We start from the raw sequence: 16,964 nt of genomic DNA, 5'->3' as shown, positions 1-16,964 counted from the left end.
TGTATTGTACTTGGAAAGCTTTATTTTAGGCATTCAGATAGGGTTCAGCTGGGCAGTTGTGGCTTGGGGTCTTTCATGCACTTGCAGTCAGATATTGGTTGCTGCTTGGGCTGAAATCATCTGAAGGCTCGACTGGACTAGACAACCAAGATGGCTCCCTCACATTGCGGGCAGTTGATGTGGCTGTCATTTGGGAGTGCTCACATGTGGCCTCTCTCCAGCATGTCATTTTTAGAACTGTCAGATTTCTTACATGATTGGTGGCTTTCCTCAGAGTGAATGTCTGAAGAAGTCTAGGTGGAAGTTTCATGGCATTTTCTAGCTTCTAAAGTCACATACTGTATTACTTCTGTCATATTCCATTGGTTAAAGTAGTCATAGCCTGCCCAGATTTAAAGAAAAGGAATATAGACCCCATCTCTCAATAGAAGGTGTGTCAAACGATTTTGGACCTATGTTATAAATCTACTTCATTTACTTTCCTGCCTCCTTGAAAAAACAGGCTCAATACAGATAAATTTTAATGATTTAGGTACTAATTATCCTCTGTATTAAAATTGCCTGTACATAACGCTTGTTTTTTGCAGTTGATTTTCAGTTTCTACTGCACATGGTTGGTACTTAATGAATATTGTTGGAAGGAATTCTCCTTTCTCTTTATCTAGCTGCTACTTCATTTCTTATTTGCTCCTGGATTACTGAGTATCAGGGAAAGTTATGGGAAGGTTATTATTCATGTTGGATATATATGATGAAATGGTTAGAAACTGTTAGAAGTACTGGGCATGATACTTTTGTATTGACCGTTTTCTTTCTTGCTATTCTCCAGTACTAAGTAATATAGTAGAAATATTTTTTTCCGAGATTGAGTGGTACTTTGAACAAGGCTTTGGAGTATTTAAGCTAGGGTGATGGCACCTTTGCTATTTGTTGTTTAAAAGAAAAGAATTCCAAATCATGTGACTTTATGGAAAAGGGGCCCTTCTCCCAAATGATAACTTATTTGCTATTTTTGACTAATACTTTAGCCCATTGGTTTTCACACAGACATTACTGAAATTTGGGAAATTTGGGCACCTTAAATGTATCCAAAGGCTGCTGAAGAGAGTTCCATTTCTGACTCTAACTGCAGGGTATCAAGTGGGTTATAAACTGATATTGAAGAGACTGTTCAACTGAAAGATTAGATTAAATTTCCAATTTACATAGCCAAGGGTACAAAAACCAAGTGGTCACTCAGGTAGGAACAGGTAGAATGTCTCAGTGTAGCTTCCTTTAGTTTCCAGGATCCATACAGGGGGCGCAAAAGACTGCTGATGACTTTATCTGGGCAAAGTAGGGTCTCACTGGATCTCAGAAGCTTAATTTTTGCTGTGTAATTGTTCTTTGATATTTGGGGTTTATGTATGATTCATTCTGAAAGAATGTAAACTAACAAGTCATGTGCTTTATGTAAGGGCATGTTTAAAATCTTGGCTTTAAATTAATTCCCAAAATGACTAATTGGTTACATGACCAGGTTGCTGAATTGACCAAATTTACTGCTAAACCAAAAACCTGTTTTTAAAACTATTTTTGAGGTTGATAGCAAGCAATTTGTATTGGATAGGATGGTTTTAATAGCTTTTGAAAATTTGTGACCAGATTTTTGTGTGATTACTTTTAACATTGTCTTTATAGCAGTGTTTTTAGGAATGTTTAATTTGTCAAAAGCTGATAATCATAGTGTGGTTAATTGTCTTATACATTTAATATTTAGAAAGATGTATTTTTTAGTTAGTAACCAAAATTTCAGCGCTAATCAGTAAGATTAGAATCTGAAAAGCATTGAGTATAAATATGAAATTGCTGAAGAAGTATTGTAAGCAGTCTCATTAATATTAAATACCAAATCTTAATTACTAATTACTAGAAATATAAAATTAAGATTGATATGCTAGATCTTAATCTTGATATGCCCTTTGAAACACTGGTGAAAGAATAGTAAAAATGCCTATGGACTGAAAGAATGCTCAAAAGGATGCAAAAGCAATTTTTTTATACTAGAAATACAGAATTAAGACTAATGTCTCATTTGAGGAACTGGCAAAAAATGTAGTTAATGTTTGAAAAAGAAAATGACATTAAAAAGCATCCAGTGGAAATCAGAAGTAGCTGATACAATGTTGTAAGAGATAAAAGAACGAAATTTTGTTTTCTAATAAAGGCTTGTAGAAAGTATTGACACTAGAAGGTGTCAGTGCCCAGGGATTCCTGAACAGTATTTCTGCCTTTAGTTTTCCAGTATTTTGAAAGTCCATTTCCTCGCTAGAGTCATTGTTTTTTCTTAAAAGCAGCTGATTGATATTTCATAAAATTTACAGGAAAGTCTGCTAATGGCTAACATTTTAATGGCAGTCATTCTAGGTGAGTATCTTCTCACAGGATTCTTCTGTGTAGGCCTTTGTCTTTTGTGGTTATGCAATCAATATATCCATTCTATTGGAGAGCAAAGGATTCTGAGATAGAGAAAGACCATTTTTATTTTGTCTAGAAAAGGAACAGTAGTACTCCAGTAAATATAGGTCATATGGAAAATTGGGATTGGGCCCTTTGAGATTATATCTATTTTTCTCAAAGTGTAAACATTTTAGTAAGAGTTAAAAAATCTTTTCATAGGAAACTAATACATTTTATTTTCTTCACAGTTATTATGATGGAATTTTTTTAACAATGTGAAAGATACTGAAAATACTATAGGAATATTATGTGATTTTGACCCAAAAAATCCTAATATGTTACCAGTAATAAAAAGAGAGTCCTTTTCACATAGTATCTTGTGAATGTTGTTTTCCACTCAAAAACGATGTTTTCCTTAAAAAACAGTAGAATATGGTTAATAAATCATTTGTCTTAACAGAATATAGCATCTGTCCAAAAAATGGAAATAGCCTGAGTTTCTCTGTTAAGACATTTGATTTGATGATAAAAGCATTAATTTTCAATGAACCAATTTTAACGTTTTACTGACATCTTAGTTTTCTTTATATTACCACTAGGTGGTGCTCTATACATATAATTCAAGAAGGCTTTTCTGAAAGATCATTTACTTCTTTAAATTCTATAAGCCTTGATGTATCAGATGATCAAAGACTGTGGTAGCTCATGTTTTAATACTTTGCTTTGGTGTGGAAGATTAAATATAATAAAGAGAGAAAATGCGTTTGTACTTAAAAATATTCTTAGCTATGCTTTTGAGACATACATTGTTTTTATACATACCTAGTTGCCAAAATTAAAATATGTACGTAAAATCTTTAGTACAGCATAATCCACCTTTGTTTTCTATTCACATGAAAATTTAAAGTTATCTGTTCTTTAAAAGTGATTTTGCATCTGCATTTTTGTCTGATTAGCAATACATTTTGCCAAAAGCAAGATTTTATTGTGCTAAGCTTTTGGAAGGGATGACTAAACTCTTATATTGAAGCCATTATCAGTATATGGAACATTAAGGTACATCCTGATGAGTATATGTGGGATAATGGAAAATTTACCAACTTTCTAATGTTCATTATTTTTGGTTCTGTCATACATATGTGTGTGTATTTATTTGTAGGAGTGTGATTAGACTTGCCAATAAACATTATAAAATTATGGGGGACATTTTGAAAGAAGAAAAAATTATTTTCATTAAAATTGTGTATTGCTTGAAAATTTAGAACAGTGGTATATCTGGCACATTAGTATTTTAAGGAGATGGATACAACGGTTAACCAACTTAGGTTTCAAAGAATGAATGGTGCTGAGTGGTACATCCCCTCTTGCCATGCAAATCAAAATTTCAAAGAATAATGCTTATCATTCAAAGAAAAGAAAAAAGAAAACTAGATTTTTCAGAGTCCCTTTAGCTGAGGGCAGATGAGTCCGGGGTACTCCATTTTCTCTACTTCGTATTTTGCTCTTCCTTATTTTGTTGTGTTTGTAATTTAATACTGCCTAACAATTAGCTATGCCACAGTTCTCATCTTCCTTTTCTGTCCATTGGATGATTTCACCTGATGGGTACAACAGTGCACATCAGGGTTTCCCTACTGAGTTATTCTCAATTGTTCATCTTCAAAGGTGATCTGATTAGTTGCTATGCCGGTAACTTCTTTGCATTCCCTGCTGCTTATCACCATTTCTGACTGGAGAGCCTATATAATATAATGGTCAAGAGTACTGGTTCGGGAGTCAAGTAGACCTAGGGTTAAATCTTGGCCCTACTACTGTGTGACTTTAGACTTAAAGTCATAATCTTCCCAAACTGCATTAGTAAATTGGGATGCTAGGAGAATGTACATCATAAAACTATAGTGAATATTAAGGAGATAATGAATGTAAAGCACTTACTAGTAAGTACTTGGTTGTGTGTTACTATTTTTTTTATCTTCACCTCGTTAAGCCAGAAGCAGCAGATATGATTCTAGTTGGTTAAGTTATTGTGGAGTATTGTTTACAGACAGTGTATATTTTTGTTTTTTTCCTGTCCTTCTCTCTCCACTGTCTTTCTAAATCATCTCTATAATTAAACATAGATCTCTTCAGAGAAAAGATTGATAATTCCTGCTGTGCATATGTTGTGGAGAAATTCTCGGGATAAGAGCTGCTTTTGCTTTCTTCCCTTTTCCAGTGTTCTTATACACAGCCACCCTTTCTTCCTTCTTGTCTCTCTCTATTCAGTCAGCTATTTATTACTGGCTCTATTAGTAAATTTTTAGACTGGTTATTTTTAATATTTTCATCAGTGGGGGTAGAGAGTTAAATCAACCACATATAGTGATTAATTCCATTTTGAGTCATTGCGTACTGGATTTTAGCTATGCCTCAGTTTTGCTAGCTCTGTTAAATTGAGAAAGTCAGAACTAGGAACTTTTTAGGGTCCTTTCCAGGGCCAGCATTCTATCTTTTGATGAATTTTGGATTCTGGCACTTGCCTGATCTTTCAGTACTTTAAGTTCAATTTATTCCTGTGGTTTAGAATATGTTTCTTTACTTTAACTTCTTAATTTCTGTGTACTCTGCTCAGAGTGCTCTCATTACTGTGGATTGTGGGTGACAAGTGGTTCTGTCAGCTTGGGGTGCAGCTTGTACTCATGTCTGGAATAGCAAATGGTTATCAAGGGTGAGGAGAGGCTAAGACGTAGTAATAGGTAGATCAAGACCTACTCTTTCTCATTTTACAGTACTGATTCCTTAATGTTATTTTATTTCCTTCATTGAGACTCATGGTCTCCTTTAATAGCAGAAAGCATGGAATGTAAATAGTTCATCTAGTTCAGGCTTTGGTTTTCTATTAATGGAGGGTGGGTATTGCACATGTTCTGATACTGTTTTTCTCCATACTAATACCATCAGTAGAAAAAGTGGCGTTCACCTATGATGCTATAATAGGTCCACTGGCAGTGTCTTGAATTACTATAAAGTGATAGTAGTTTGGTTTTTAAAACTCTGGAGAATAAATTGGAAAGACATACCAAAGGAGGGACTTTTTAAGATCTTTCTAAAATAAAATAGACTTCTGGGAAATAACTATTTCTCTTCTTCCTTTTTATTTATATGTTACTGTTATTTTTAAAAGAGATAACAGTATTTGTCTTTGCACTCACAAACGGAGTCAAACCCTCCTTTGGAAAGACACTGGAGTAGGGCAGTCCTGAAATCTCTCTTGCTAGATTTTTGCTACAGTGTTACAACTGTACTAAGAAGAAAAAAAAAGCCGGTTCTTTCGTATGTTCTATTCACTACTTGGTACTTTAAGAGCCAGATAAATATCAAGCTGTTTTATTAAAATATGTAAAAAAAGTCTTAGAAATGCACATGTATGTTACTTAAAGAGTATATAATACTTGCTCACAATTAATGAAATAAAAATTTGTTAATGACGTATCAAGGTTAGTTAAACTTCCTCTTGCACATGATTTTACTTTGGAATAATGTTGTTTGTTTAATGAAGAGTTCTTGTTATGTGTGTTAATTGTAGGAAAAGTGCAAGGTGGGAAATTCTAGTGCTGCCTTAGTCACTCACTAACTGGGCTACATACATCGAGCAAGTCATTTACCATTTTTATGCCTGTTTCATTTGTGAAAAGAGGCAGTGATTCTTTCTCTGGTGTGGTATAAAGAATAAATGAAGCATTAGATGTAAAAAATGCAAAAGGCCCTATACAAAAGTCAGATGTTAGTGATAGCTAAAAGCAAGGGTAATTGAGTGTTAGCTGTATCTGACATTTGCACCTACTAGTACTCAGTTATTCAACAGGGTTCACTCAGTTAACAAGGATTTGGTTGTCTCTTAAGTGCATACAATGCTAGTAGCCAGTGCATATTGAGCACTTAGTACGATGTGTCAGTTATTGTGCTAGGAATTTTTCATATGTTTAGTAATTTAATCCTCATAACACTCTGATGTAGACACTTTTTTTGTTGAAAGAATCGAAATTTAAAGAAGTCAGGTAGCTTACTTGAGGTTGAACAGCTGTGTCATTTCCATCCATCCACCCACCCATTTATTCATCAGTTATTTGCTGAGCCTCTGCTATGTGATAGGTACTATTCTAGGGCTGGAAACAAAACAGACAAACATTCTGTGGCCTCATGCAACTTACATTCCAGGAAGGGAGGACAGAAAATAAAGTGTGAAATAGAGAGTATACTCTACAGTGGTAAGTGTGATGCAGTGACAAAGTAACTCCTTTATTTTAGAAAATAAAAAAGGAGAGAAAATAAAGCAGGGAGGGGAAGTTGTGTGTGTGTGTGTGTGTGTGTGTGTGTGTGTACATGCATGTGAGTTTATAATGTAGATATTGTAGCTAGAAAAGGCCTCATCAGAAAGGGGGCAACAGACCTGAAGGAGGTGAGGGAGGCAGCCACATGTGAGAAATGTGACCCAGGTAGAGGAAGCTGTATGGACAACGCGTGGGACAGGAATGTGCCTGCTGTATTTCAGGAACCACGAGGAGGCCAGAGTTGCTGGCATGGAATAAGTAACATGGAGAATAAGTAGTAGGAAATGAAGTTGGTGAGATAACATTGGACAAAATCATGTAGAGCTCTTTAGGCTATTGTAAGAAAATTAGTGTTTGAGCAGAAGAGAGACATGGTATCTAATATATGTTTTAATGGGACCATCTGTCTCTTGTGTTGCGAATAGACTGAAGGGGAGCAAAGGTGCAATCAGGAGACTGGTTAGAAAGCATTTGGCAATATCTAGGTAAGACACGTTGATGGCTTAGTCCAAGGGTGGTACCACTGGAAATAGTGAAGCTGTAGTTGGATTTGCTGGATTGTTTTGGTGGGGGAGGGTGAGAGAACAGTCAGGGATGATTTCAAGGTTTTTTGCCTGAGCAGCTCTAATAGATTTACCGAGATGGGGGAAGACTGGGGGAGGAGCAGGTTTCAGAGAAAAAGGGAGGAATTCATTTTGGACATATTTGAGGTGCTTATCAGATACCTACTTGGAGAGATGTATGAGTTTGAATTTCAGAGGAGAGGCCAGGGCTAGAAATGTACATCTGGATGGTGTCTGTGTTTCTGAAATTCGAAGCTCCAAGTCTAGATGAGATCGAAAGAGTAGTATAGGTAGAAAAGATGTCCAAGATGTCCAAGATCAGAGCCTAACTCTAGCTCAGCTCCTAACTCGCCCAGTACCTAGTAGCTGCCATCCTGTATTGCCCTCCCTAGTATTATAGTAGGTACTCATTAACAGCCTAAGTCATGGAGGCTGCCCTCAAGAAGTTTATGGTCTATGTGGAGAAACATATAATTGAAACATTTAAATTACAACGCAAAGTCATATCTGATTACATATGAGAATGTAGAAATGGACTCTAAATTTACCTGTCCTGCAGATGAAAAGATTACTGGGAATGGAAGTGAATGACTAAGGCCTACTGGAGGAAATGGGACTTGAACTGAGCTTAGACAATGGGCAGCAACAGATGTGGGGATGGGTGGGTGCCCTTTTGGGAGGGCACCAAGACTGCTCTCAAGAATTCAGTAGGAGGATTCAGAATTTAGCAAAGCTGTTATACTTACAATTACAGCAAGAGGATACAGATTAAATTCACACCAGCCTTAGAAGGCAGGGTCTAGGAGAGTTCCAGGCAGGAGCTTCCAGTTGATCCCCAGGGGAGTCCTCTGGACAGCACCGACTTCTTCCAGCAATGATGCACGTCAGCACTTACGGGGTGTTGCTAACCAGGGTCGCTTGCTCCAGCCAGGGTGTCCAGGATTTTTACTGGGGTTGGTCACAGACATGTGACTGCCTATGCTGCTGACCTTAGTCTCCAGCTCCTCCAGAGCTGATACTGTCGCCCAAGGTCCCCACCCCACCCCACTAAATCACATTGTTAGTGTAGACTGTTTGGCATCGCTCACAGCCTTCTGTCGGGAAACAAAGACATCTATCTGGCAGGACATTCCAAAGGCATACCTCCCAGGAGCTGGGGGCAAGGGCCAAACCTTTCTTTGGGCAAGGTTAATCCTTTCCTGCATGGCAGGTCAGGGGGTGCCCTCTATGTGGAGACAGCATGAGCTGAGGTACAGTGGGAATGTGTATACCATATTTAGAGGACATTGTGGTGCCTGCAATATGGCGCTGTACTTGAGAATATGAACTCTGGAGCCAGACAACCAGGATTCATAGCCCAGCTGTCACTTGCTAGTTGTGGAATTTGTGGCAGTAACATAATCTGTCACTTATCTGTAAAGCAAGAGTAATAACAGTACCTACATTATAAACTTGTGAGGATTAAAGGGTTACTATGTGAAGCACTTGGAATATGTCATAACACATAGTAAATGCTGTAGAAATCAGAGTTTGTTCATTTATTCCTTTATCATTCACTCAGTGATTCTTTTTTTGAGATTCAGTATGGAAAGACTCCTTTGTTGTCCTCAGACCTTTATTTCCAGATACCTAGTGATATATCTAGAGGGCTTGTGGCTCTTTTAGTATTAACAATACTAATTGTTACTATTAATTCAAAAATAAATATTTTCACTCAAATTATTTCTACTAATCGCAGTACTATCAACCTAGTTTATCTGTTCAGAGATTTAATTTTAAGATATTAGCTGTTGCAAAGATGGAGCTTAATAAATAATAAATTTTGGTGATCTGGGAAATTAATGTTAGCTTTCTTTTTATATACATACAGGTCTGTGTATGATGACCAACCAAATGCACACAAGAAGTTTATGGAAAAATTAGATGCTTGTATCCGTAATCATGACAAGGAAATTGAAAAGATGTGTAATTTTCATCATCAGGGTTTTGTAGACGCTATTACAGAACTTCTTAAAGTAAGGACTGATGCAGAAAAACTGAAGGTAGGAAATATGTTAAAATTTTATTTATCTTTGCTGTCATTAAATTACTCAAGTATTAGTTTATAGTGCATATGTACAAATCATTGTTAAATATACTACTTTCAAAAAGTGAATTAGTGTATATGTTTGGGAATGTTCTTTATGCTTAATTAACATGGTTGTCATGCTAATGTCAGAAGTAGTCCCTTTTTGGTAAAGCAAGTAATGCATTGACTTAACAGGATTACTTTCCATGCAGGGAAATGAACTAAAAAACTTCATACAATGAAAGGCCTCATTTGTTTCAGAATTTTAAAAATGACAATTAGTACAGTATTGGAAAAAAAGCTATCTTCTAAAAACCTTTAAAAACTTATTATATATAATTGTGTTCTCAAAGTTATTTAATTATGTTGAAACTGTTTGTTTTTTTGTTGTTGTTGTTTAGTGTAACAGCACTGCATAATTTTGGTCTACATTTTCTGTTACACAGCAATAACATTATTTATTAAATGAGACTGGATTTGTTCATTGAGAATACAAAATAGTTATAAGAATTATCCTATTTATCTTCAATTTGGAGAGCTTAGCAGACAGAATGACCCTGGTTTACCAAAGGTTATGATTAGAATACCATTATATAAAGGATGTTCACAAAATGAGAGACCAAATACAGCATCAATGAGGTCACTGAGCATCTTTGTTTGGAAATTAATGAGATTTTTAATAAACCAGAATGTGCTTCCTTACTATCACGACCTAATGAGTCACTTAATATGTGGGAAAATTTAAGGTTGAGCTTTGCCTGCACCTGCAGCATTAAAATTTTGCTGTGGATCGAGATTTCCGTGTTTGATGTTAATCAACCACCCAGTGTTTGCATTCAGCAAAGTATGAATGTTTAATTACCGTAAAATGCAGTCACCGTTTCCTACAGACAATGAATGGCACATAGACCTTATTGAAGTTATCAAAAAGGGACCAGTGGTCAATTGGGTCAGTGATTTGAATTGTTTGACAGACTTAGAGAAGCAAGGGAAGTTAAAAAATCTTGAGTAAATTTGAGAAGTTTGCCACAGAATCTGTTAAAAAGAACTGTCATAAGTAATTGAAGTTAAAAACCCTTTTCAATCAAAAGTTCAAGTTCAAGTTGTAGAGTTAATTTGAATTTGCATTTCTTTGTTCTAAGTTTTTCATGAAGCATGATCTGATTACAAGGGTGAGTAGTCACACCAGGGTAGTTTTATACATATTTGTCTAACTAAGGTGAAATTATTTTTAAGGTACAAGTTACTGATACCAACCGAAGATTGCAAGATGCTGGAAAGGAGGTGAGAAAATGATACATTTTTTTGTGTACCAGTATGTGGATGTGATTTAACTGTTTGTTTAAAAATATGAACATTTCTTTTTTTTCTAAGGTTTTAGTCCAAACAGACAATATTATTCGATGTAGAATTCAGCAGAGGAATATTACAACTGTAGTAGAAAAATTGCAGTTATGCCTTCCAGGTGAGTTAAACTTGTTGATCATGTAACGTTTGGCTTGGAAAATTATAATTTAATGAGAGCATATAGTCATTATTCATTATGGGAATTACAGATAGTTGGTGATTGTCCCCCAAAAGTCTTCATGGTTATCTTTTCTATCCACTTTATTCCCTGAATTTTCGTGGTTTTCCTGGATTATATAGCCCTTGTTTGCTGATCGGTCACATGAGTCTCCTAGAATAACCTCTACCTTTCTGTTTCCTTTCTGCCTAGTTTATCCTTTGTCCATGATCTTCCCCTGCAACTTTGTTTTTCCTCAGAATGCTTTCCCATGGGGTGTCTTTAGATTACATTTTCATGTCTTTCCCTAATTTGCCTAATTTTTTACCTCTAGTTTTCTATTGTTTTCTGTTTGATACCTTAAGCAGGTTGGTTTTGCTCTGTTCATGGTCTCATTTTGCTGATAAGAAAACATCCAAAAATGCTGGGTCTTCTCCCTTCTTCAGTCTTGCCTTTCCTCCTACATTTGGAAAGACTTACTTTTTATGTTTCTGAGTTTCTAGTCTCTCTGTTAAGGCTCAAATATTACTGGGACATCAAATAAATTCTGAAGCAACTAACGAGTATTTTCTTTACCTGAATATATTCTGTTCAAACAGAAGGAAGTAGGTATACTCCTATGTCATCTTTTTCTTAGTAGAGTAAGCTAAACCCATTTTTTAACTTACTTTTTAAGGAAGGAACCTGAACCTCCATATTCAGGGGTATAGAATAAGGTGCTTTGTATATAATAATTATATAATGTAAATCTAGCTTAGAATACAAATTATATGTACAAACTGTTAGCAGATCTTATTAGCTAAAAAATTACTATTTTCAGTCTTGTGAGATTAGCTTTTTTTTTTTTTTTTTAGAATCATTGAAAGTCTATTCAGTTTAATTTTGATGGACCAGGGATATTTGCACATTAATTTTGAGTAAATAAAATGTCTGCTTATTATGTTAAGTTTCAGGGTTGAGAAACCTACTTCCTTCCTAGCAATGTTTAATAATACCTCTTTGCCACCATCAGATACACTGAAGTAGCCATGAAGACAGTCTCTAAGTTTGCATGCTTTGTCCTTGAATGGTAATAAGCCTTAAAAAATGGGTCCTGATGAAATGAGAAAGAGCTGAACAGTTTATTCACCTAGTGGGCTATTTCAAATAGAGAAATAAAGTGAAGTAGAGGGTACATTTTTGTTACAGCTACTGTCTTTTTTTCCAATGCTGGAGGGGAAATTTGAGTTCATGTAAATATTGTATTCTTAATAGTCATGTCCAGAACTACCTCCTTTCTTCCATCTATCCTTCCAATTACCCTCTTATAAACACTTTTTTGTGTGTGTCAGGAATTATGGTAGATATTGGAAATATAAAGTTGACAATGACCTAGTCCCAGCTCTGAAGAATCCTATAACCAACCTTATGTGAATAAAGACAAGCCATCAATTACTGTACAATTGCTTAACTCCTCCTCAGATAAGGAGCACTATGAGAGGATATAAGAAGTCACAGGATAAACTATGCCTTTTCCTGGTGCATTAGTTTTACTTGATTATATTTGAGGCAAGCATTTTTATATGAAAACTAGAGGAATAATATCAGGTAGATGTGAAATTTACATGAATTGTTGACATAAAACAGGAAACTTCAAAGCAAGTTTATACTTGTAGCAGCAGTTTTAGGCTTTTTCCCAGGTATGTGTTCACTCTAATGTTTTGGTTTGAAAAGGTGAGAAATATTGCATTACAATATAGGAGCTATGATAGTGATACCACAGAATTAGGACTGGTTCACTCTAGGCACCCTTGGCAGTTTTTATGGTTTTCAGACAAATAAGCAACATCTTTTGTGAACTTGAAGACCTCTGAGGATAGCCAGAAAACTATAGAAAATCTGGGAAATAATGTTGTCTGTCACTTTGGTCTAGGAAAATGTGAGCTGGCTTGATGAGCCAAGAATAATTTACTCACTTTATACTTTGAAATTTACTAAGGATGAATGGTAATTTATATAGTTGCATTAAAACTTTTTTGGTGGCAGTGTGTCATCTTACTGAAGCTTATAACAGTTTTATTGAAAAATTGTATTTCTGAACCTTTGATAGAAATGATAACAAAGAAAGATGCTTTGTTATGTTTAGTTATACCTTTATTATAATTCACTGCTGTAAGCTTTTGAGGTGTTTTTTTGTGTGTGTGGATTTGGTGCAAAATTTTATTTAGTGAGCTATATACATTTTATTTGATATGTCAAATCAAAATCAATCTCACTGTCACTCAACTTTCTCTCTCAGATTAAGTCCAAACTTCAGTTCCATTGCGGGGAAGAGTTATTAGTAAGTTTCTGAACAGGATATTTGTTAGTAGGTTAATGTCTCAGTTATAGGTCTCAGCATCTGCAAATGTTCCAAGTTCAGTATAATGTATTAATATATATAATGTATAATATATGTAGAAATTTAAAGGTTTTTATTTACTTGAAGTACAAAATTTTATTTGAAAATGTAAGCCTAAATCAAAAGTATCGAGAAAATTAATGAATTTATAATATGTTGTTTCCTTCCTTGATTATTTTCATCTCAACATTTTATTTTTATTTTGAAAGCTAAAATAAGTTATATTTTTTTAATGCAGTGCTGGAAATGTACAGTAAGCTAAAAGAGCAAATGAGTGCAAAAAGGTGAGTTGGTTTCTTTCCTAATTGTTTCTATTAAGAATTTTTTTTTTTAATCTATTTCTATTTAAACTTATTGTAAATTATAGTGAATCATGTGACATTTTGCTTTCTACCTTTAACTGTGCTTTGTTCATGCAATTTGCCCTTTAGGATCATCCAATCAAGCAATTCTTAGCCATTTATTTGTAGATCCTTGCCCTATATGTAAGTGACATCAGAGATTGATAATGTTGATGAAGAAGAAATAGACAACTGAACAGGAATGAAAAAATATTGATTAACTTACCAACATAACAACATTGCATATAGTCAAAAGCTATGTTTATTGTGGGTCCACAGATGAAAGCAAAGTGTGGGTAGTTATATTTTGGCAATCTGGGTTAGTGTAGTTCACATTCTATTTTATAAGACAAATGAATAAATGACAAATGAAAAGTAAAAATAAAATAATTTAGTTTATAGATTGCCATAGAAGCATTAGGTGTAATAATGTTGAAGTGTTCTAAAGATGAACAATTATAAAGTAACACAGAAATATCAGAATAAATGAGACACAATTGGAAAAGGGAAATAATGATTTCTTTAGTTTATTAATAATTACTTATTTATCACTACACATCATATACACATTTATACTCAGTTTTTTGTATGTTCTACTTTAGAATGCTGCATATTGAATTTTACTAGGCTTTACCAATTGGTACTAATTAGTAGAATGATTTTTTTCCTTCTTAATACATGAGCCACAAACTATTCTGAAGTAATCTTTTATTTTTTGTATATATTTTGATATATTCTCTTTTTTCTATCAAAGTTGTACATTCTCATATTTTAAAGATCCAAATAATAGTTCTATTTGTTGCAAAAAACAGGCACAACCTTCCCTACTTGCCGTTTACCATCCCTCCTCCCTAGGGGCAAAAACTTTTATCTCTTTGGGGATTTTTTACATTTATGTCTTTAAATGACTGACTTTTATTATTCTCTGTTTTCCAGTTTGGGGCACTATGTATTTTTCAATAACATAATCTAATGTATTTCCCCAGTTATCCCCAAAATGTTTTATGTATTCTTTTCCTCCCTAAAACATGGGTTGGTATATAGTTTTTGTCCTTTTAATCTAGAATGGTCTTCCCACTTTTCTTGTTTTTCATGAAAGAGTCCAGGTCATGTCTTGTAGACCAGGGCATTTTGGATTTAATTATTTTTTCATGATTAGATTCAGGTTTAATGTTTTTGGCAAATATTTGACGTAAGTGATATTGTATACCTTTCATGGTATGACATCAGAAAGCATATCCTGTCAGGTTATCTCTGGGTTGTGCTAAACTTGATCATTTGGTGAAGAGGATAGGTACCAGATTTCTTTTGAAAAGGTATATTTTTCTCTCTGCAATTAGTAAGTAATCTGTTGGGCGATGATTTCTTTGAGTCCTGTTTCCTAAAAACCTTTCACCCAGTAGTTTTAGGACTCTTGCTTTAATCAGTTAATTATTGTTTTCTGACTTGTGAGAATAGCTTTTCGGGTTTTTTTTTGTTTTAAAGATTTTTTTTTTTTAATTGGTGAAGGGGAACAGGACTTTTTTTTTTTTTTCTCAATTGGGGAACAGTGTGTACTTCCAGGATTTTTTTTTTTCCAAGTCAGGTTGTTGTCCCTTCAATCTTAGTTGTGCAGGGTGCCATTCAGCTTCAAGTTGTAGTCCTTTCAGTCTTAGTTGTGGAGGGCGCAGCTCAGCTCCAGGTCCAGTTGCCATTGCTAGTTGCAGGGGGCGCAGCCCACCATCCCTTGCGGGAGTCGAGGAGTTAAACCTGCAACCTTGTGGTTGAGAGCCCAATGGGCCCATGTGGGAATCGAACCAACAGCCTTCGGAGTTAGGAACACAGAGCTCCAACTGCCTGAGCCACTGGGCCGGCCCCTGAATTCTTTTTTTTATTTTATTAAATTTATTGGGGTGACAATTGTTAGTAAAATTACATAGATTTCAGGTGTACGATTCTGTATTACATCATCTATAAATCCCATTGTGTGTTCATCACCCAGAGTCAGTTCTTCCATCACCATATATTTGATCCCCCTTACCTTCATCTCCCACCCCCCACCTCCCACCCCCCTTACCCTCTGGTAACTGAATTCTTCATTCTGATGTATTTTTTTTATTTTAAACATTTTCATTTGATTCCTTATTGTAATTTCCGATTGTCTGCTAAAATTCCCTATGTCTTCATGCATATTAACTACCTTTTCTACTAGATTCTGTAACATGTGTAATAGTTATTTTAAAGTTTTTGTCTGTAATTACAAGATCTAGGCCATTTATATGTATGCTTTGATTGACTTTTTTTTTCTTAAACTGTGGTTCCCATTTTTGCACTTAGTCATGTATCTTGTAATTTTTTCTTATATGCAGGACATTGTATTTAAAAAGAATTAGTAGAGCCTGAACTAACCACTTCTATAATAGGACAAACTCTAGTGAATTGGAAATGCTCAAGGGAAGGCAAATGAAGTAAGAACAATGGCATAATTTGTACCTTGTGGGCCAGAGAATCATTAGACTACTCACATGTTTTGCATTTACAGATGATACACAATTTTTTTGAAGTGTCTCATGTTTATAAACTGACAACTTGAGAGAGGTTTAATATACGGGGAAACTTCCTGTAGTGTTGTGTATAAAAAAATAAAAAATCAGAGACTTAAAATCCCAACATTAGGACATCATTGCATTATTATAATAGACTTACAAATAGAATAATAATGTTTCTAAATAATTTTAGTTTAAGATAAATTCCATGATATATTGTTAAATAGGATATGAGCATATAAAACTGGAAATGTTATAGGTATATGACTAGATATAAATGTGCCAAGTGTTACTGAGGCAATTACTAAATGGTAGCATCAGATCGTGTGTGCCTCTAATTTTCTCTCTGTAGTTTTTCTATTTTCCCAATGGTTACAGATTACTGTTATCATTTTTTAAATACTAAAAAAGAAATGCAAATTTTTCTTCTTTTTCAAAATAGATAAAGCTTAGGAGATTTGTGGCTAAATTTTAGAAAGGCTCCAAGGTCTGGTCTTTCTTTGGCTTCTATTCTCTGCCTAAGGTTATAAATTTTGTGTGTGTCTTAGCCTCCCAGTGCAAAGCCTGAGGTATAACTTTATGTTTTACTACATTCGTAGGGAGTACAATCCTAGGGAAGCTAAGAAGTAGGACTGAGGGAAAGAGAAATGAGATAGGGAACTTGGGATGGCAAATACGAGGTTGAGTGAGTTAGCCAGTGCTTAATATTGACCTATTTCAGAGAACTTTTGGGAGTTTATATTAATTATTGGAAATCAGAACATTTCATCCAGGAGGAGGAAAGTAGAATTAATCTTCTGGTTTCCTTTTTTTGTAATTTAAGGATTTAACCCA

The 16,964-nt window shown here is 34.8% G+C and overlaps 1 protein-coding gene across 5 annotated transcripts in view; it reads left to right on the top strand.

Moving 5' to 3' along the window:
• Positions 1-16,964, top strand: part of EXOC6 (exocyst complex component 6) — a 166,782-nt gene that overhangs the window by 35,002 nt on the left and 114,816 nt on the right. For all 5 annotated transcript variants that reach the window (XM_019739513.2, XM_019739530.2, XM_074339380.1 and 2 more), the window contains exons 2-5: positions 9,183-9,354; positions 10,617-10,664; positions 10,755-10,845; positions 13,503-13,548. In XM_019739513.2, the coding sequence (XP_019595072.2) occupies positions 9,183-9,354; positions 10,617-10,664; positions 10,755-10,845; positions 13,503-13,548 (357 nt within the window). The remainder of the gene's footprint in view (positions 1-9,182; positions 9,355-10,616; positions 10,665-10,754; positions 10,846-13,502; positions 13,549-16,964) is intronic.

This window comes from Rhinolophus sinicus, linkage group LG07 (genome assembly GCF_036562045.2).
Source record: "Rhinolophus sinicus isolate RSC01 linkage group LG07, ASM3656204v1, whole genome shotgun sequence".
NCBI lineage: Eukaryota > Metazoa > Chordata > Mammalia > Chiroptera > Rhinolophidae > Rhinolophus > Rhinolophus sinicus.
This window is presented reverse-complemented; position numbering and strand designations above follow the sequence as displayed.